This window comes from Camellia sinensis, chromosome 4, assembly GCF_055761805.1.
Source record: "Camellia sinensis isolate YWXY chromosome 4, ASM5576180v1, whole genome shotgun sequence".
Classification (NCBI taxonomy): domain Eukaryota; kingdom Viridiplantae; phylum Streptophyta; class Magnoliopsida; order Ericales; family Theaceae; genus Camellia; species Camellia sinensis.
The window spans coordinates 224,087,492-224,103,104 of record NC_138964.1 but is presented as its reverse complement, the minus strand read 5'-3'; the positions used below and the strand labels follow the sequence as shown (position 1 = coordinate 224,103,104).

The 15,613-nt window shown below is 34.0% G+C and overlaps 2 protein-coding genes across 19 annotated transcripts; one reads left to right on the top strand and one right to left on the bottom strand.

Moving 5' to 3' along the window:
- The first annotated feature begins 213 nt into the window (after positions 1-213).
- On the top strand, positions 214-4,304 carry LOC114311423 (translocon-associated protein beta (TRAPB) family protein). The gene is made up of 5 exons (XM_082867706.1): positions 214-690; positions 2,711-2,809; positions 3,006-3,114; positions 3,223-3,423; positions 3,883-4,304. Exons 1-4 carry the CDS (start codon positions 509-511, stop codon positions 3,358-3,360), a joined length of 528 nt encoding a protein of 175 aa, XP_082723832.1. The 5' UTR covers positions 214-508; the 3' UTR covers positions 3,361-3,423; positions 3,883-4,304.
- A 1,233-nt stretch (positions 4,305-5,537) lies between these two features.
- On the bottom strand, positions 5,538-14,037 carry LOC114310895 (uncharacterized protein At2g33490). Of its 18 annotated transcripts, XM_082867704.1 has the most exons (12): positions 13,612-13,989; positions 11,751-11,823; positions 11,400-11,543; positions 11,246-11,320; positions 10,290-10,351; positions 10,121-10,189; positions 8,552-8,580; positions 8,271-8,478; positions 7,960-8,172; positions 7,589-7,642; positions 6,327-7,345; positions 5,538-5,742 (listed from the first exon to the last, which is right to left on the bottom strand). In XM_082867704.1, the coding sequence occupies exons 3-11, from the start codon at positions 11,413-11,415 to the stop codon at positions 6,398-6,400; spliced, it is 1,674 nt and encodes a 557-aa protein (XP_082723830.1). In that variant the 5' UTR covers positions 11,416-11,543; positions 11,751-11,823; positions 13,612-13,989; the 3' UTR covers positions 5,538-5,742; positions 6,327-6,397. The 18 variants fall into 18 exon arrangements, with proteins under 18 accessions (XP_082723830.1, XP_082723819.1, XP_082723813.1 ...); XM_082867693.1 differs by lacking the exon at positions 11,400-11,543 and having other exon boundaries at positions 13,612-14,037; XM_082867687.1 differs by lacking the exon at positions 11,400-11,543 and having other exon boundaries at positions 5,538-5,769; positions 7,960-8,175; positions 10,272-10,351; positions 13,612-14,013.
- Positions 14,038-15,613: the final 1,576 nt, after the last annotated feature.

The window sequence follows — 15,613 nt, the reverse complement described above, 5'->3', positions numbered from 1 at the left end:
TTCTGTATTTATTTTTGTAAAAAGTTAAAAAATCAATTAAAATAGCCAATTTCTAAAGGGGGCTAGTTTCTTTCAAGTTTAAATATGAATTTGAGAAAATAAAAGGGACATGTAATGCAACATATGTCCGTTTTGATGATTTAAATTATTTATTTTGTAAATTTTTTGTATATATTATCTATAAAATAAGAAATATCGTGTAGAGTATTCGGTAATTCGTTTAGAATGTAGAACAAATTCTTTTATTATTTTTAGATGCAAAATGAATTGAATAAACCCAACTTATCTGGTTGGTCGGGTTCGTTCGGCTCGGTTCGGTTAGATTTTGGTTTGTATGTATACAGTGTTGGTGGTAGACGTAAAACACGGTATGAACCCTACCTGTTTGTTTTCTTCTCCTTCAAATATATACTGCTGCTCTATCGTTGCTTCTTGTTCTCTTTGATTGAGTCTCTCCTCCTCCTGTCCTGTGGATCCAATAAAATCTGGACCTGAGAAGCATTCAACGATGACGATTCAGATCGCGAAATGTCTGATCTCTGTGCTGATAGCTTTGTTCTTCGTCTCCTCGGTGGTCGCGAGCTCAGACGCTCCCTTCATCCTCGCTCACAAGAAGGCCACTCTCACCAGGCTCAAGCCTGGCATCGAACGTGTTTCCGTCTCACTTGATATCTACAACCAAGGATCTGCGTATGTTCCCTTCGATTCCACCATTTCCGATCTCTCTCTCTCTCCCCCTCCCCCCCTCTCTCTCTCTCTAATCTACTTTGGTTTTTCCGAATAATCTGTCTGTGGATCGACTCGGATGTGTATGTGTTGGATTGCTAATACTGTTGATTTTTTTTGCCTTGATTGAATTTGTGGTGTGCTTATATTATATGAGATTACAACCAAGGATCTGAGTGTTCTTTTTTTCTTTTTTTTTTTGGGGGGGGGGGGGGGGGGTGGACTAATAATGGCTATTGAGTGCTTCGCGTCCTTGCTTTAATTATAGTTTATTGTTTTGGATTGGATATATGAAACAGTAGAGAAGTTTTTGCAAATTCAGTTTTATTACGTTTTCGAACGATAGTAATAACGTTAGTTAATCGACAGTTTTGTTTTAATTTATTACTGAAACCGTATTCTTTTGCTTGATAATAAAAGTTCATATAGAGTAGTGATCATTTCTGTCAGTAGCAATTGCCTAAAAACGTAAAATCAGCTTTATCCTAGTTGACTTTTGAAACAATGATACTGTTGCTTTTCTATCATAAGCAAACGTAAAATTGTTAGTTGAATAATATATTTAGCTGCATTTCATGAGACTTGTTCTTGTATTGCTTTCAAAGTCCATAGCTTTGGGGTTGGAGGGACCTTGGGTTGGGGTGGGTTAGTGAAGCTGCATCTGTGTTTTTTTATAAGTGAATCCACATCTGCTTATGAGTTAACCATGTTCTTTTTCGTATTTTAGATTAATATTTCTTCTTTCAGTGTCACTATTATTAGATATTTAGGCTGTGATTGGGTAAGGAATTTGAGAAGGGATTTGAAAAAGAAAAGAGGAAAGGCGTGTGAAATTAAGTGAAATGTAAGCATATTTTATTTACATTTCATCTACCTTTTCCATTTTCCTCTCCGATTCCGTTTCCAAATCTCTCAACCAAACACAGCGTTAAGGTTTGATCAAGGAAAGGATTGAGTAGTTTTGTTACTGTGATAAGCAGATGTAAAATTGTGAGTTCAAATCAAATCTTTAGCTGCATTTCACGATATTGTTCTTCTATTGCTTTCAACATCCATAGCTTCGGGGTTGGAGGGACCTTCAGTTGGGGTGTGGTCAGGGTTTGAAGAGGTGGGTAGGAGTCTAAGACTAAAAGGCAAAATCTAGTGAAGCTGCATCTGTGTTTTTTTTACAAGTGAACCCACATCTGTTTATGAGTTAACCATGTTCTTTTTCGTATTTTGGATTAATATTTCTTCTTTCAGTGTCACTATTATTAGATATTCAAGGAAATGATTGAGTGGTTTTGTTACTGTGAGTCTGTGACACATTGAAAATATGTTTTGTTAATACTTAAATCTTATTAATTTGATTATGAAGTTTACTAAATAAAGGAAAGTTAATGTAAAGGAGAGTTTGATCTAATTGTTGTTGTGAGAAGAGTTTGATAAACTTTCTTGCAGGTTCCAAAAGCTATCTGGCTATATTATAGATGTTGTCACAACACTTTAATGTGAGGGTTCATATTTATGTTGATTAATTGTTCATGAGTTTTGCTTCTTTCTAGGAAAATGACTCCTAATCCTTGCCTGTAGCTGTAGCCAATATTCTAGCATCATGAATTCATTCTCAACTATCATCAATTTATGACACACAGTAGAAGTTGCCAAATGTGCTAAATTTTCTTGGACCATCAACCAGCATGCATTTGGTAGTGGGTGGATCCTTTCCATGGCTATCTCTTCAATTATCCTTTTATCCTGTTTAGTAATTATTTGATAGTAGAGGTTTTAGTGAATGTAATTTGATCCATTGCGAAGTATCGGTGCACAGTAAATTTTACGTAGTGGAATGTGTTGGTAGAAGTCTTACAGTAGAACACTGTTGATATTTGGTAATTTTTCTCCTCCTTCTTTCACTCTCCCCTTCTAATAGCAACTGAGGACTTTCCTTGGGTATAAATACCTCTTATACTTTTGGATCTTTTGTATATTGTGTTGTCTTCAGGACTGCTTATGACATAAGTCTAACTGATGATAGCTGGTCTAAAGATATTTTTGACAGTGTCAGTGGAAACACTTCAATGTCATGGGAAAGGCTTGATTCGTGAGTTTCTCATTCTTAAAATATACTCCTTATTTCAAAAAAAAAAATAATAATAATAATAATAATATATTTCTTTTTTAAAATAAGGACTATATATATATTTATCAAAAAAAAATAAAATTTACTCCTTATTTCACATTATTGAATTGATATTTTTGTTTCTTTTTTTTATCATGCTTGCTTGTAAAATTTGTAGTGGTGCTATTCTATCACATGCATTTGAATTGGAATCCAAAGTACAAACACTGTTTTATGGTGCACCAGCAGTTATCACATTCCGTGTCCCCACAAAGGCTGCCCTACAGGTTTGGCATTTTCAGCCATTTCATATGTATATGGAACAATGATGTATACATTTATGTTTCTGGTCAATTTGAATGATTTATGATCTTTTTGTGGTTGTCAATTTTTAGGAGGCTTATTCAACTCCAATCATGCCTTTAGATATCCTTGCAGATAGACCTCCTGAGAAGAAGTTTGAGTTGGTAAGTCTCTCACAAGTAATAGATTTATCAATCAATGCTTTAGACATGCTATCCCATGTTGACTAAGAGGCATTCTTGTGTTTTTCCATGGCATCGTGATTGGTGGTGACCAAATTTTCTCAGGCTAAGGTATGTCGTATTTTTGTTATTACCGTATTCTTTACTGCTGGGACTCCAGGATGCAGATTATTTTATTACCATTGCTGTTATTTTTCTTGTGATACATTACTAGAACTTGCATAGGATGGATTAGGAGTGTTACATGCCAGAGATTAGTGAATTAGTGAACTATTACAGATGGTGTGGTAGATGGACCAACATTGGGCAACGGCCTTTTTTTATGTCATTATGTTAACAGGTGGAATAAGAAGGGACTTACCAATGATCCTAAACAATCCAATATAAGATCAGTTGATAAGTTGAACTAAATTTGGGACTTTATTTTATATATTATTTTGCCTGTTGGGTTCCAGAGTCTAGTCATGTCTCCGTATCGATCATATCATGACTAATGTAAAGTTCTTTAGTGAACTATAGGACTTCTATGGAACTGCTTTTCTCATGCTTTTTACTTTTCTCTATCTACAGAGATTGTTGGCAAAGTATGGGTCATTGATCTCTGTGCTCTCGATTGTGACTTTGTTTGTATACCTGGTTGCAACACCATCAAAATCTGGTGCTGCAAAAGGAGGCAAGAAGAAGCGCTAATCATTAGAGAAGATAGCAACATCAGTAGCTTCCGTTATCAGTCCGCTATTGGATTCCTTTAGACGTGAGATGAACAAATTAGTTAGTCTGCTACTCTGATATTTTGGGCAGTTTTTGAACACGATGGGAGTAAACTTGTCATCTTATGCTCTGCTGTCCAAAGCTACTTTCTGTAGTTGTCTTTGTACATTTCTTGATCAGTGACCTCTGATCAATTTTGAACCCTATTAATTCTGTTTTTGTTGTTGTGGAATATTTATGAATGGGATGCAGGCCACTGGATGATGCCTTCTACTTTGCCATCTTTATCTGACATAGAAGAAATTTCCATCTTTTTATTATTATTATTATGGTGAAGAATTGGACCATTTGGCATATTGGGGTTGTTTCATTTATTATCTGTATGGCTGGACACAGTTGAGGTGATAGATTCATCCGGTGTGAAAGGTTTGGCATTTAGTAATCCAGTGTGAAGATTAATTCATTTTAAAGCTTGGGAATTTCTTAAATCTCTCTTCACTGCCACAGTCCTGTATGGCTTCCCACCTGTTGTGTTATGTTCATATTGTTTGGGTACCCAGGAAAAGTAGAGCATCTGAACAGTGCCCTACCCAGGCTATGGGAACTTTATTGTGGTTGAATAGTAATGGTGGAAGACAGTTCTACAAAAATTTGTTGGTCCCTCTGTTGGCTATGGTTTGTTATTATTTGGTTGGTTGGTTGGTCGGTCACACATGCACTTCCCATCTGTTTGTATTATTATCTGGAAAGTCAATTATGTGGTTGGTTGTATTATGTTCTACAAAATATTCTACAATAAGTTAATTTATAATTGAATAATGCTATATGCATCCATCAGCATATCAATTAATATATTAACAAATGATATGACATAATTTTAAAAATTTTAAATATTTGTAATTTATATAATGAGTAAGATTATGATTTCAGAGTAATAAATAATGTTATAATATATGTTGATATATTAATTAATATATCAATTAGTGCGTGTAACATCACCATTTATAACTACTCTTTATAATTAGTAGTAATTTTAACTTCCAAAAAATAAAGAAGGTAATTTTGTAACTTTTTTTTTTTTTCTATTAAAAGTACCCAGTACAACATTAAAAGCAAGTTTGAAAATTACTTTTTAAAAGTGAATTAAATTTTAAATATTTCCTTCATACACTAATCAGGATCATTACTCAATGATGAAATGGATATTATGCCTCCGTTTGAAATGTCGGTTGATTTTTTTACTATTTTAACTTGAAATTAACAAGCCTTGTTTGAGATGAACTTTTGGACTTTTATAAGAGAAAAAAAATGAAATGATTATGATTGAGTGTGACATTATATCTTTTTGATTTTTTATCCTATTTTGTTTTTTTATAACTAAAATAACCAAAAAAAACCATGCTAAACATGGCCATATAAATGGAATAGGTAGATAGGAAGGTACACGTGCAGGTATTTAGGTATAACAAAGACTCGCATTGGGGAACAACAACTGGACATGACAGCTGATGATATATATAAACCACGAAACCAGAACAGCATAACGTTGCTTCACTTCCATATATTATGAAAAATCATCCATTGTCTCTAGAAAAATAAATGAGACTGATCATACTAGCCATGGAGAAAAGCTTCCATTAAAAAAAAAATGAAACAATACCCGAAAAATCATTTACAGACCTGTCTTCATCAGCTGAAATCCACAGAATCAGCTCTCACCTACACCCATTAATTCACATTTAGAACCTATACACAAAATAAGCAGAGGATAAGAAACCCCATTGTCCAGAACATTTAGCTTCATTTGTTGTAAAACAAGATGTGACATTATCAAATATTTGTTAACCCCATTCTTCATATTAAAACAATTTTATTTTATCGTCATAAAAGGTTTCACAAAGAATCACAAGGCATCCATGTGATGTGATTACACCAAATGGCATCAATTGAGTTCTTAGAATCTTTTTTCTGAAAATTCATACTTTGTTTAGATATGTGATTCCTTCTGAAATCAATAATCACAAATCACTTTTCTATTCCAATCCGTTCCAAACTCTGGAATCATGGAGACCCGGAATCACTTTCTCATTCTCCCTCAAGATTCTTGTCATCCAAACTTATTAGCCTTACTGGATATCCTAATTTTCCCAACATCCAAAGTTACACAAACATTGAGGGATAGGAATTTTAGATGCCTATCATATAAAGAAATATGACACAAACATCATACTTCCAATTTTCTCTTGTCATCCTGTCATATAAAGAAAAATTGCACAAACATTGAGGGATAGGAATTTAGATACCTTCAATTTGCCCAGAGTGAGGAGCTACTTCTGAAACATTTGATAACAGCTTGGTTTCAGTGGAGGAGAATCTATTCTTCAGCCTTCTCTGGAGGTTGAGGAGATTCCAATAGCTTGGCCACATGCAACGCCATTGCTCTCTGATTACTAGACGGTATGGAGAAACTTCTAGGAACAACTAATGGAGGAGTTGGAAGTGTGGATGCAGCACTAAATGCCCCGGCAGGGCTTTTGTTCGTTTGAGAAACCTCTTGATTCCTGAAGATCAATGGGGCAGAGTGCCTAATGGAAGAACTTACTGGCTTAGAGGTTAAACCACCTGGGGGCCTAGGAAGCTCATGAAGCTCACTTATTTTGGGTGACGATACAGTTGGAGGTGAAGCACTGGGAGACACCTTCGGAGATGAAGAAGGAGGCTGAAGAGTTGGTACTCCAGAAAGCAATCCAGAAACTAGTTGGGGAAGTTCAGTGGAGGTAATGGGGCCGCTGGCAGATAAAACAGGCTTGGTTGGCAACGGCTTACCTGTAATAATAGGGCCAGAGAAAGCTTGTCTTTTGACCTTTTTAGTATCATATGCATTATGTGTATCACTGTGTGTAAGTGAGAGTCCCTGAGACAAATATGGGGGTAGATGGACTGAGGGGTTGTTCCTACTGCTCTCTTTGAGTTTTGATTGTGCTTTAGGGATAGTGGGCACTGATGAGTTATCATCTGCGAAATCTTTCTCATGCTTCTCAGGCTCCAACGGGGATGAATGCCACAAACTTTGGGTGCTTCCACTATGACTTGTTGGCCTTGACTGCAGAACTGAACTATTTGTTTTTGCAGAAATTGAGCTCTTCGCATCAACTGGAGTTGGTAGCACATAACTATGAAACTTCCGAGCAGATGATGGCTGCATTTCTCTAATCCTTTCAGCTGGATCAAACTTCTTATCTGCAAATATTGGGGCAGAATGGCTGGCCACTCGAGGTTGCTGATCGAAAATCTGCTCTCCCAGGCCTTTGTTGAGATTTACCTGCACACATTAACAGGATTCTACAACAAACAAACCAAAAAAAAAAAATGCCCATGGTTCTATCACTATGCCAAACTGTTTCAAAATGGTTCAAAAAGAGCTTAAGTTGTCTCCAGAAGAAAAAAATAATAGAAGAATTTGAACATAATTTAATTCTTTTGCCATGGACACTTCGTCCAGATAGTTCTACAGACAAATCACAGTTTCAGTCTACTATTGAAAGGGATGCGAATTTTTTTTTACCTCTGCAATTTCCACTGTAGAAACTAGAGGACGCAGAATGTCTGCCTGATCCAACTGCAAAAGCCGCCATAAGATGCAAAAAAATTAAGGTTCAATATCTACAAGAACATACATAAATGGAAATTAAACCCAATCAGACATATCAAATCACCTTGTATTTCCCTTCTCAACCCATACGAATACACGTTAAATTTGAATTGGCTGACTGGGCCTCTAAAGGCTTGAATGTTATTATACTAACTTGAATGTTATTATACTAACTTCCTATTATTTATCTTAATAAACAATTTCATAATGAACTGGTAGCTTTGGCTTGACTTGTTATATGACAAGGAAAACTTATGTAGGAAGTTTTTAAAGGGCAAACTTACCTCCATGGAATTCCTCAATGTGGAAACAGCATCAAGGCCAAAACTCAATTCCCCATCATCATTAGTCTCATGACTATTCACACCTTCATCCTCCCCATCTTCCCCATCATCAAGTCCATTGAGTTGGTAGTCAATGTGTTGCTTTTCCATAACGAGTCTTATGTGTGGCTCAACTGCTTCAAGAGATTTAAGTCCCTTCCGAAAGAAATTCAACTGCTTTCAGAGCCACAGAGAAGGGAAAAAGTAAAAGACATTAGTGGTGAACTTACAATAAAATCATCTATGGACTTGTGGGAAGACATAAAGAACACCTGAGCTGCATGGTGACGAGCTGCCTGTGTTAAAAGACTGCGGTATTGCCCTTGCTGCAGAGATTTCAATCGGAAAATGCACAGGGTTGCCTCCTCATCATATTCATCACGAGCTGCTTGTAATTGCTGCGAAGTAAAAACTTCATCTTTTTCACTTTTTGACCTTCCTTTTTCTCGCTGTTGTGCCACCATGTATTTGTACAAATTTCTGAAGTTTATGTAACTAATCGATAAGAAATTTATTTCCATCAAGGAATTTAGACTAATGGAACGATTTGTACCTTTTTTCATCACATTGCCGTTTCATTTCCTGCACCATAAAACAAGAGAAAGGCCATTCAATACAATCAATGCCATGATAATAACATACCAAGGTAGTAAAAGTTAAAAAACTCAGCCCACACTTCTCCTTAAAATCCAGGTATTAAAGAAAGGGAAACTAGAGCGTTATAACTAGCCCAGATGAGGCAACTCCAGGTGATATGAGACACATTCCAACACATCCTCCTGGACCATAACATACAGTAGCCGGACAAACGGCACACCAATCACAGGCCCAACCAAGCTTTGATACCAAGTTAAAGCCCAGCCCACACTTCTCCTTAAAACCTAAGTATTAAGGAGAGAGAAACTAGAGCCTTATAATTAGCACAGATAGGGCAACTTCAGACGATGTGAGACACATTAGACGATGTGGGACACATTCCAACAGTAAAAGGCATCCAGCTGACAAGAGGGTGACAAGCCTTCCATCCGAAGGCAGCCCAGGTGACAAAAAGGAGGAAATGAGAGAAGGGGAAGTCTGTAAAGTCTCTGACTAACATTGATGTAATGACAATTGGTATGTCGATATTCATTCCCTTTCACTCATAGCATGTTAAAGGTAAATCAGCTATTAACCAAAATAATTTTTTCCTTGGGAAGAAACAATGTATCAGCTTTTTCATGATCAATAAAAGAAGTTCCAAGTTATTGTCAAGCACCTCATTCAGCAACGACTAATGCCTGGACATAAAAAAGTTATATCCCTTGGAGATGTTACAAACAAGAGCATAATTTCAATTGCTAAAACCACCACCTCACAATAATAATTAAAAAAATTAAATTTGAAAAAAAAAAGAGGTTCAAGCAACCATCTGTCACACCCTAGAGGTAATTTGTGTTGCAAGGTATCTCAGAAAACAGCTTATCTCCAATGCCAAATTGGCATGAAGGATTTACAATGCTCCACTAGATCAACTGTTGGCTTAGTTTCCTGAGGGAATGCTTCTTGTTTTCTTTTTTCATTTTTATGGTAAAGGGAATGCTTCTTCAACTAGCAATCCTAAATTTTCTTTTGGCCAAGGCTCTCAGGATGTGAGTTCATCTTTTTAGAGTTTAGGTCTTTTTGGCTTTTTGGTTCCCGCTACTCAAAGCTAACGACTTTGCCTTTGTGCACATTGCCTTGTATTGATCTCCATTGAGGATCTTTTTTTTCTTTCTTTTGGTAGCGAAATGCTCACTTTCTTGGACAAGATTGGCTCAACAGAGCACCAATATTATATTTGATTAGTAAAACACCTGAACAACATTCTTGATAGCCAAGATTAGCTATTCAAGAGCAACTTGGTTTTTTAGTAGGCAACATGCCAAGATATTATTATGGCCCATATTGTAGTTGTACAATGCAGTCAACTTCAAAGAAACGCAAACACTGTGGTGATACGCAGCTATGCATTATACAAATATAAACAATGAGAAGGTTAAAATAAGTCCAAGAACAACAATATAAAATTAAATGTTAGTAGATTGGAGAAGCAATGTGGATCCAATAACCACAACAACAAAAGATAGAATCCATATGGACCAACCTCTACTGTCCGAAGTTCACTGAGAAGCGACTCTGATGGGGTCGTAATTGTCTGGATTACATGAGAGCGCTGAAATGGAGAACGCAATGTCATAACTATGTTGAAACCAATACTGTAAGGTGATATCAAATAATGTGCTGCAGTATACAACATAACAATAAGAACCAACATAGGAGTCAACAAGTTTCTGGAGTTCAAACTGCACATTTCCCATCATTGACAATATTTTGCCTGCACAAACATAAAGAGTAATTACAGCACAAATATGATTTATCTTAAAAAATCTTGAAATAAAAAGAAAGAACGAAAAATTGCGTGTGTGAGCAGACGGGCGACTTCAAACAAAATGCCAAGTTTTTCTTTAAATGAGTTACTAAATATGGAAGCATTGATCAATAACCAAATTGGGTGAAAAACAAGAAAATGGTGATGATAAGAACAAAAAGCATGGTATGGTGCTCTAATAGAAAGCAAAAGCATTCATTGCATGAAATTATAAACCAGAAAAGAAAAGAACTAAAAAAAAAAAAAAGCTCAGAAATGATGTACGTCATTATCTAAATCATACAATAATTAATATGAAGAAGACAGAAGAAGGGGAAAGAAAGAAGCATGAGCATAAAAGAGAAGCAGAGAAATTAAAATATATACAAAATAATTTAGATGGTTTTGAGTTCAGTTGAATCTAGAACAAATCACCTACTCAAATTAAAGGAATCAAAAACAATAAGCTATAAAATGAGAACAAACCAGTATAGCAGTCTAGCAACAGTTAACCGACAAATTAATATAACTTTGGAATAAACCAAAGGTTCATTATCTGATGCATTACATAGAAGACATTCAATTGTCATTTTATCAAACAATGTAGGTCCAGAAGAACATTTTACATAACCAAAGAACTATGTATTAAAGTGAATGTGAAAACCTACGAACTGTTACTATATTCTCTAATCTGTGCATAAATAAATAAGAGGTCCAACAGCTCGCTGGAGATCATCTATATCTTCCATGTTCCTATATTTGATTCACATTATGGCCTAATTATATACATCAATACCAATATCAACTGTTCCAAGAATAATCTGAACAACTTCCAAGCAAATAGCAACATGATGCACTTACAACTTTCTTCATCATCATTTAATGCAGTTTTCTCCAGTATACAGGTACCCATATCCCGCAGTGACTCTGAAAATTCTGAAATAGCAGATGCAGTTAAATGGGAGGTGGCTACTTTGATATATTGTCACATAAAGCTGACTATGAATCAAATTACCTTCATATAATTGCATTGGTTAAGACTGAATATGATTTAAAGTGAGAAAGTTCTGAAAACGTCATCTTAGGAGAGAGCCATAGATATATGGTCAATGTTTAGACATCTACCAGTATTATCAGACTCGTGGACTTGTAATAGAAGCTTCAGTCATAGAAACAACACACAAAAGACAGCCATAATAATAGGCATATTCACCATATTAGAGCATTGCAAGGGCAAAAGATAATCAAACAATCATATAAGAACAAATTAGTGTCCATTCTAATTTATCTTTAACTCATCGCAATAGGAGCATATTAATTGGCCTTTTATACTAATATCAAAGCATGAGCACAAGGCTCTTTTTACCAAATGCACTATTTGCTGTTGCAGCAGCAGCTGAAAGCAAGCTATCATAGCAATTCCTCATATCATGCATATCCTGTGAAAAAGGGAAACAAACAAAATCAAAAGATTTTGAAGAAGGGACAGTGATAGAAGGCAAGGATATAAAGTTACAAAATCTTCAAATGTCATCAATTGATTGAGTATATAGTATCATGTCTAAATCAAGTGACGGCAGAGATGCGAATTAATTGCACTGCCAACATCACCAATGACAAAGAAAAGAGCGTTGATAATTCTTTAAAAAGTCTCATTCTAAAACTACGAAATCTTATTTCAGGTCAATTTTACAATTCAAAGCAAGATATATGCTCAAGTTTTAATAAGTGTCGCATTATTAGAATCACATTTCTACAAAGGAGGTAAGACACTATTAAAATCAGATGCATGTCAAAGGATATTTACCTATAACCAATTATACTTATGATCTCTCAGTTTCCATCATGCTTCCTACTCATAAAAATTAGTAAAAGAGTACAGCAAGTAGACATTGCATCATGGTGGTGTTGTCTGCATATTAGCAGCAAAATTGAGCCTTTTTGTTTCCTCACGGAAAATAAACAAGTTTCTCTAGCCAGTTGCAAAATACAAGTCCTGAGCCTTTTTTTATCCCATGTACGACAACAACCCGTAGCCAGTTGCTAAACAATGGAAATAGAATACTTAACTTCACATAGTATTCTGCCCCCTCAAAGTCCACAAAAAAATATTTTACATATTTATTAAGTTTTTAAGTCCTTGTTCATTAAAGCCACAATCAAAAACACTTATGGGAAGTATTTGGTGCAACTTATATTAGTTGCTTATAACTTTTTTTATTTTAGGATAATATGTCAGACTGTTTGATATAGCTTCTGCTTATAATTTATTAGGCATAAATAGCTTAAATAAGTTAAAAAAATATGATTAATTGGAAGCTAGGGGAGGGATGTTTTTGGCTTCTGCTTTCTAATTATCAACTTTCAGCTTACAATAAACTACATCAAACAAGTTCGGTGTAAAGAATGGACCCATCTGCTCTTTATATGATCACTCTTACAGGAAGCAAGAGGCTCGAAAACAACAACCAAAGCAACAGATGAAAAAATATATTTTTTATCTTGTTGAGGTTGTGGGAAGCAATCCTGGCGGCCATGGATAGAGTCATGGTAACAGCAGTAAGAACTCCAATGCAAGATCTATTTCCTCCTCTTTGTGAATGAAGTTGCATTAAACAACTCTATAGGAACTAGTATGACAAAAAATTATCCAACTTGAATCGATGTAATTAAAAAAAATGTTGGATTTGGGGTTGCATCTCTTTATTTGGACATGCACTTCATTTCCCTCTAGTCAAGTCTCGTTTCATTTTCTAGCACATGGGCTTGTTTTTCAAATGGTAATCAGAGACGCATGAACATGATCACATCTGAGACCCTTTTTGTATGTTCTTTAGACATTTGTAAAGTGTGAAGTATAGGGATGCAGCAATTGATACAAATTAAATACCAGGGACCAAACTGAAATCAGTAGTATACTCCAGAGACCATTTGTGTAATCTACCCTAGCCAATAATTCTAGTAATAAGGTAATCAAATAGCGATTTTAAGCTGTGAATTCCACAAATCACAATTAATTCACTTTTTTAAAAAAGAAAATGAAGGAATTGCGGCACTTTCGTTGTATCAAGAGAGACAAAGAACAAATTCAAGCACACAAATAATAATAATAATAATAAAGAACTAAGACAACATATATAGGTTTGGAAAGTGAAGATTCAGTAATCAAATTAGGGGACAGTAAACTAAACACAGTAAAATTTTGGAAAAGAGAATAGAGAAGTGACCTGTGAAGCTTGAGAGAGATCATCCAAATGCACGGACAGTTGATAGTCTGTCTTCTCTTTCCCGTGGCTTTTGTGAAGTGCAAATCTTCGAAGCATCCCCAGAGATGACTTCATCTCGAACAAACCCTAAATTACAGAGAGACAACACAATATTATACTTCTCTCTCTCTCTCTCTCTTCTTCTTCTTCTTCAAATCCAAATGAAAATATCAAGAGATGAGTCCAACAATCAACAAAATTGGCAAATTGTTTTTGTAAAGGGTGATCGCTAAAGTTGGCAGTTTAGAATGAGTAAATGTTGAATTACAAGTTGCCGCTATGTGACGGTGAGAGGGTTCGTGAACTAAAGAAAGACCGAGAGAGGGGAAATTATTTAATAATTTCGAATCATTCCGCGATCATATTTCAAGTAATTATTAATTATTTGGCTCTTATGTTATTTTCTTATCCCAATACAAATTGTGAGTCTCTGATTCTTTCTATTAATTAAAATTTTATATTTCAAAAATATTAAATAATATTTCAAAAATACTAAATAACCACCTTACGAGAGATAGAGATAGAATTTATTTATTTTTGGTTTACTCTACTATGCACACTATGTCCTCATTGAAAGTTAATTATTTTAGTTGATTATTTAATATTTTAATTATTTTAATTTAGTTAAAATAATTATGTTTGAAAAGTTAATTGATTTTTTTATAATTAATTTGATAAAAATTATTTTAAATTATTTTGTCTTTTAGTGAATTATTTTAATTTAACCTCTATCTAAACAATACCTACATAATAAACAAATATGGTAACACTTTATTTTTATTTTTATTTTTTTGTTGGAACTCAATAAAAAACATATTTATTACTCCAGTCGAGTAACACATAAAATATATATATATATATATATATATTTATTTATTTATTTAAACTGCATATATTTTAAGTTTAATGTTAATTATGGATTGTTAGAATTGTTGGGATTTAGTGTTAATTACAAGTTATTATAATAATAATAATAATTAATCAATATATCAAAATGTATTCTATGTTGATATTAGTTACCTTATAAAGTATTTTTGGCAATTGTTCAATTAAGGTGGATTTTCCCCCCTGCATCACTTAAGGGTGGGTTTGGGGCTAAAATAGTTACAAAAAATAAAATAGATTTTTTTAGTTCTAATAAGATAAAACATCACATTTAACTCATAATCATTACTTTCTTTCTCTCGCAAAAAAATCAAAAAAATTAAAAAAATCAAAAATCCTTCTCAAAATAAGCTTTCTAGCCACGAGCTAAAATAACCAAAAAAAATAAAAAACGAACGCACTTCCCAAACCAAGCCTAAATAGGCTGAAAACATACAATCAAAATGTTTTTATTTATTTATTTATTTTATTACTTAAATAGCAAAAGAAGTGACATTTTATCATGCCCTAAAATCATACAATTATAATAAATGACTTAAATTTAACATTTAAAGTTAGCAATAAAAATGGAATATAAATCATGAGAAATGCTATATATCTCAAATATTTTATCAACCCTCTCACATAAAGTGAAACTCATACAAATCTATATATGTGTAAGTCTCACACCCATGTAAAAAATTTAATAAAATATATAGAATTTCTAACCTAACTCATAAATCATCTATCCTATCTATACCACTGTGTGTCCTATCATCTATCTGTATATCCATCCATCATATATTATCACTTCGCCAACAAAATCAATTATCGAAAAAGCATGGACCATTCAGAGTGGACTAATTCAAACTCCAAAGAAATTTTGGAGCCTGTCTTATAAAAAAAAGCTTTACTTTTTATTTTTATTTTTATTTTATGATTAATACTCCAATTCAATTACTAATTGATATTTTTTTATATTATTTTCGAAAATATCAACAAAATAACAGAAGTAAATAAATTTATTATATAAATTAATAATTTTTTTATTTTATATTTATGATGAGAAATTATCAAGTTTTAAACCACAGGGTGGTTG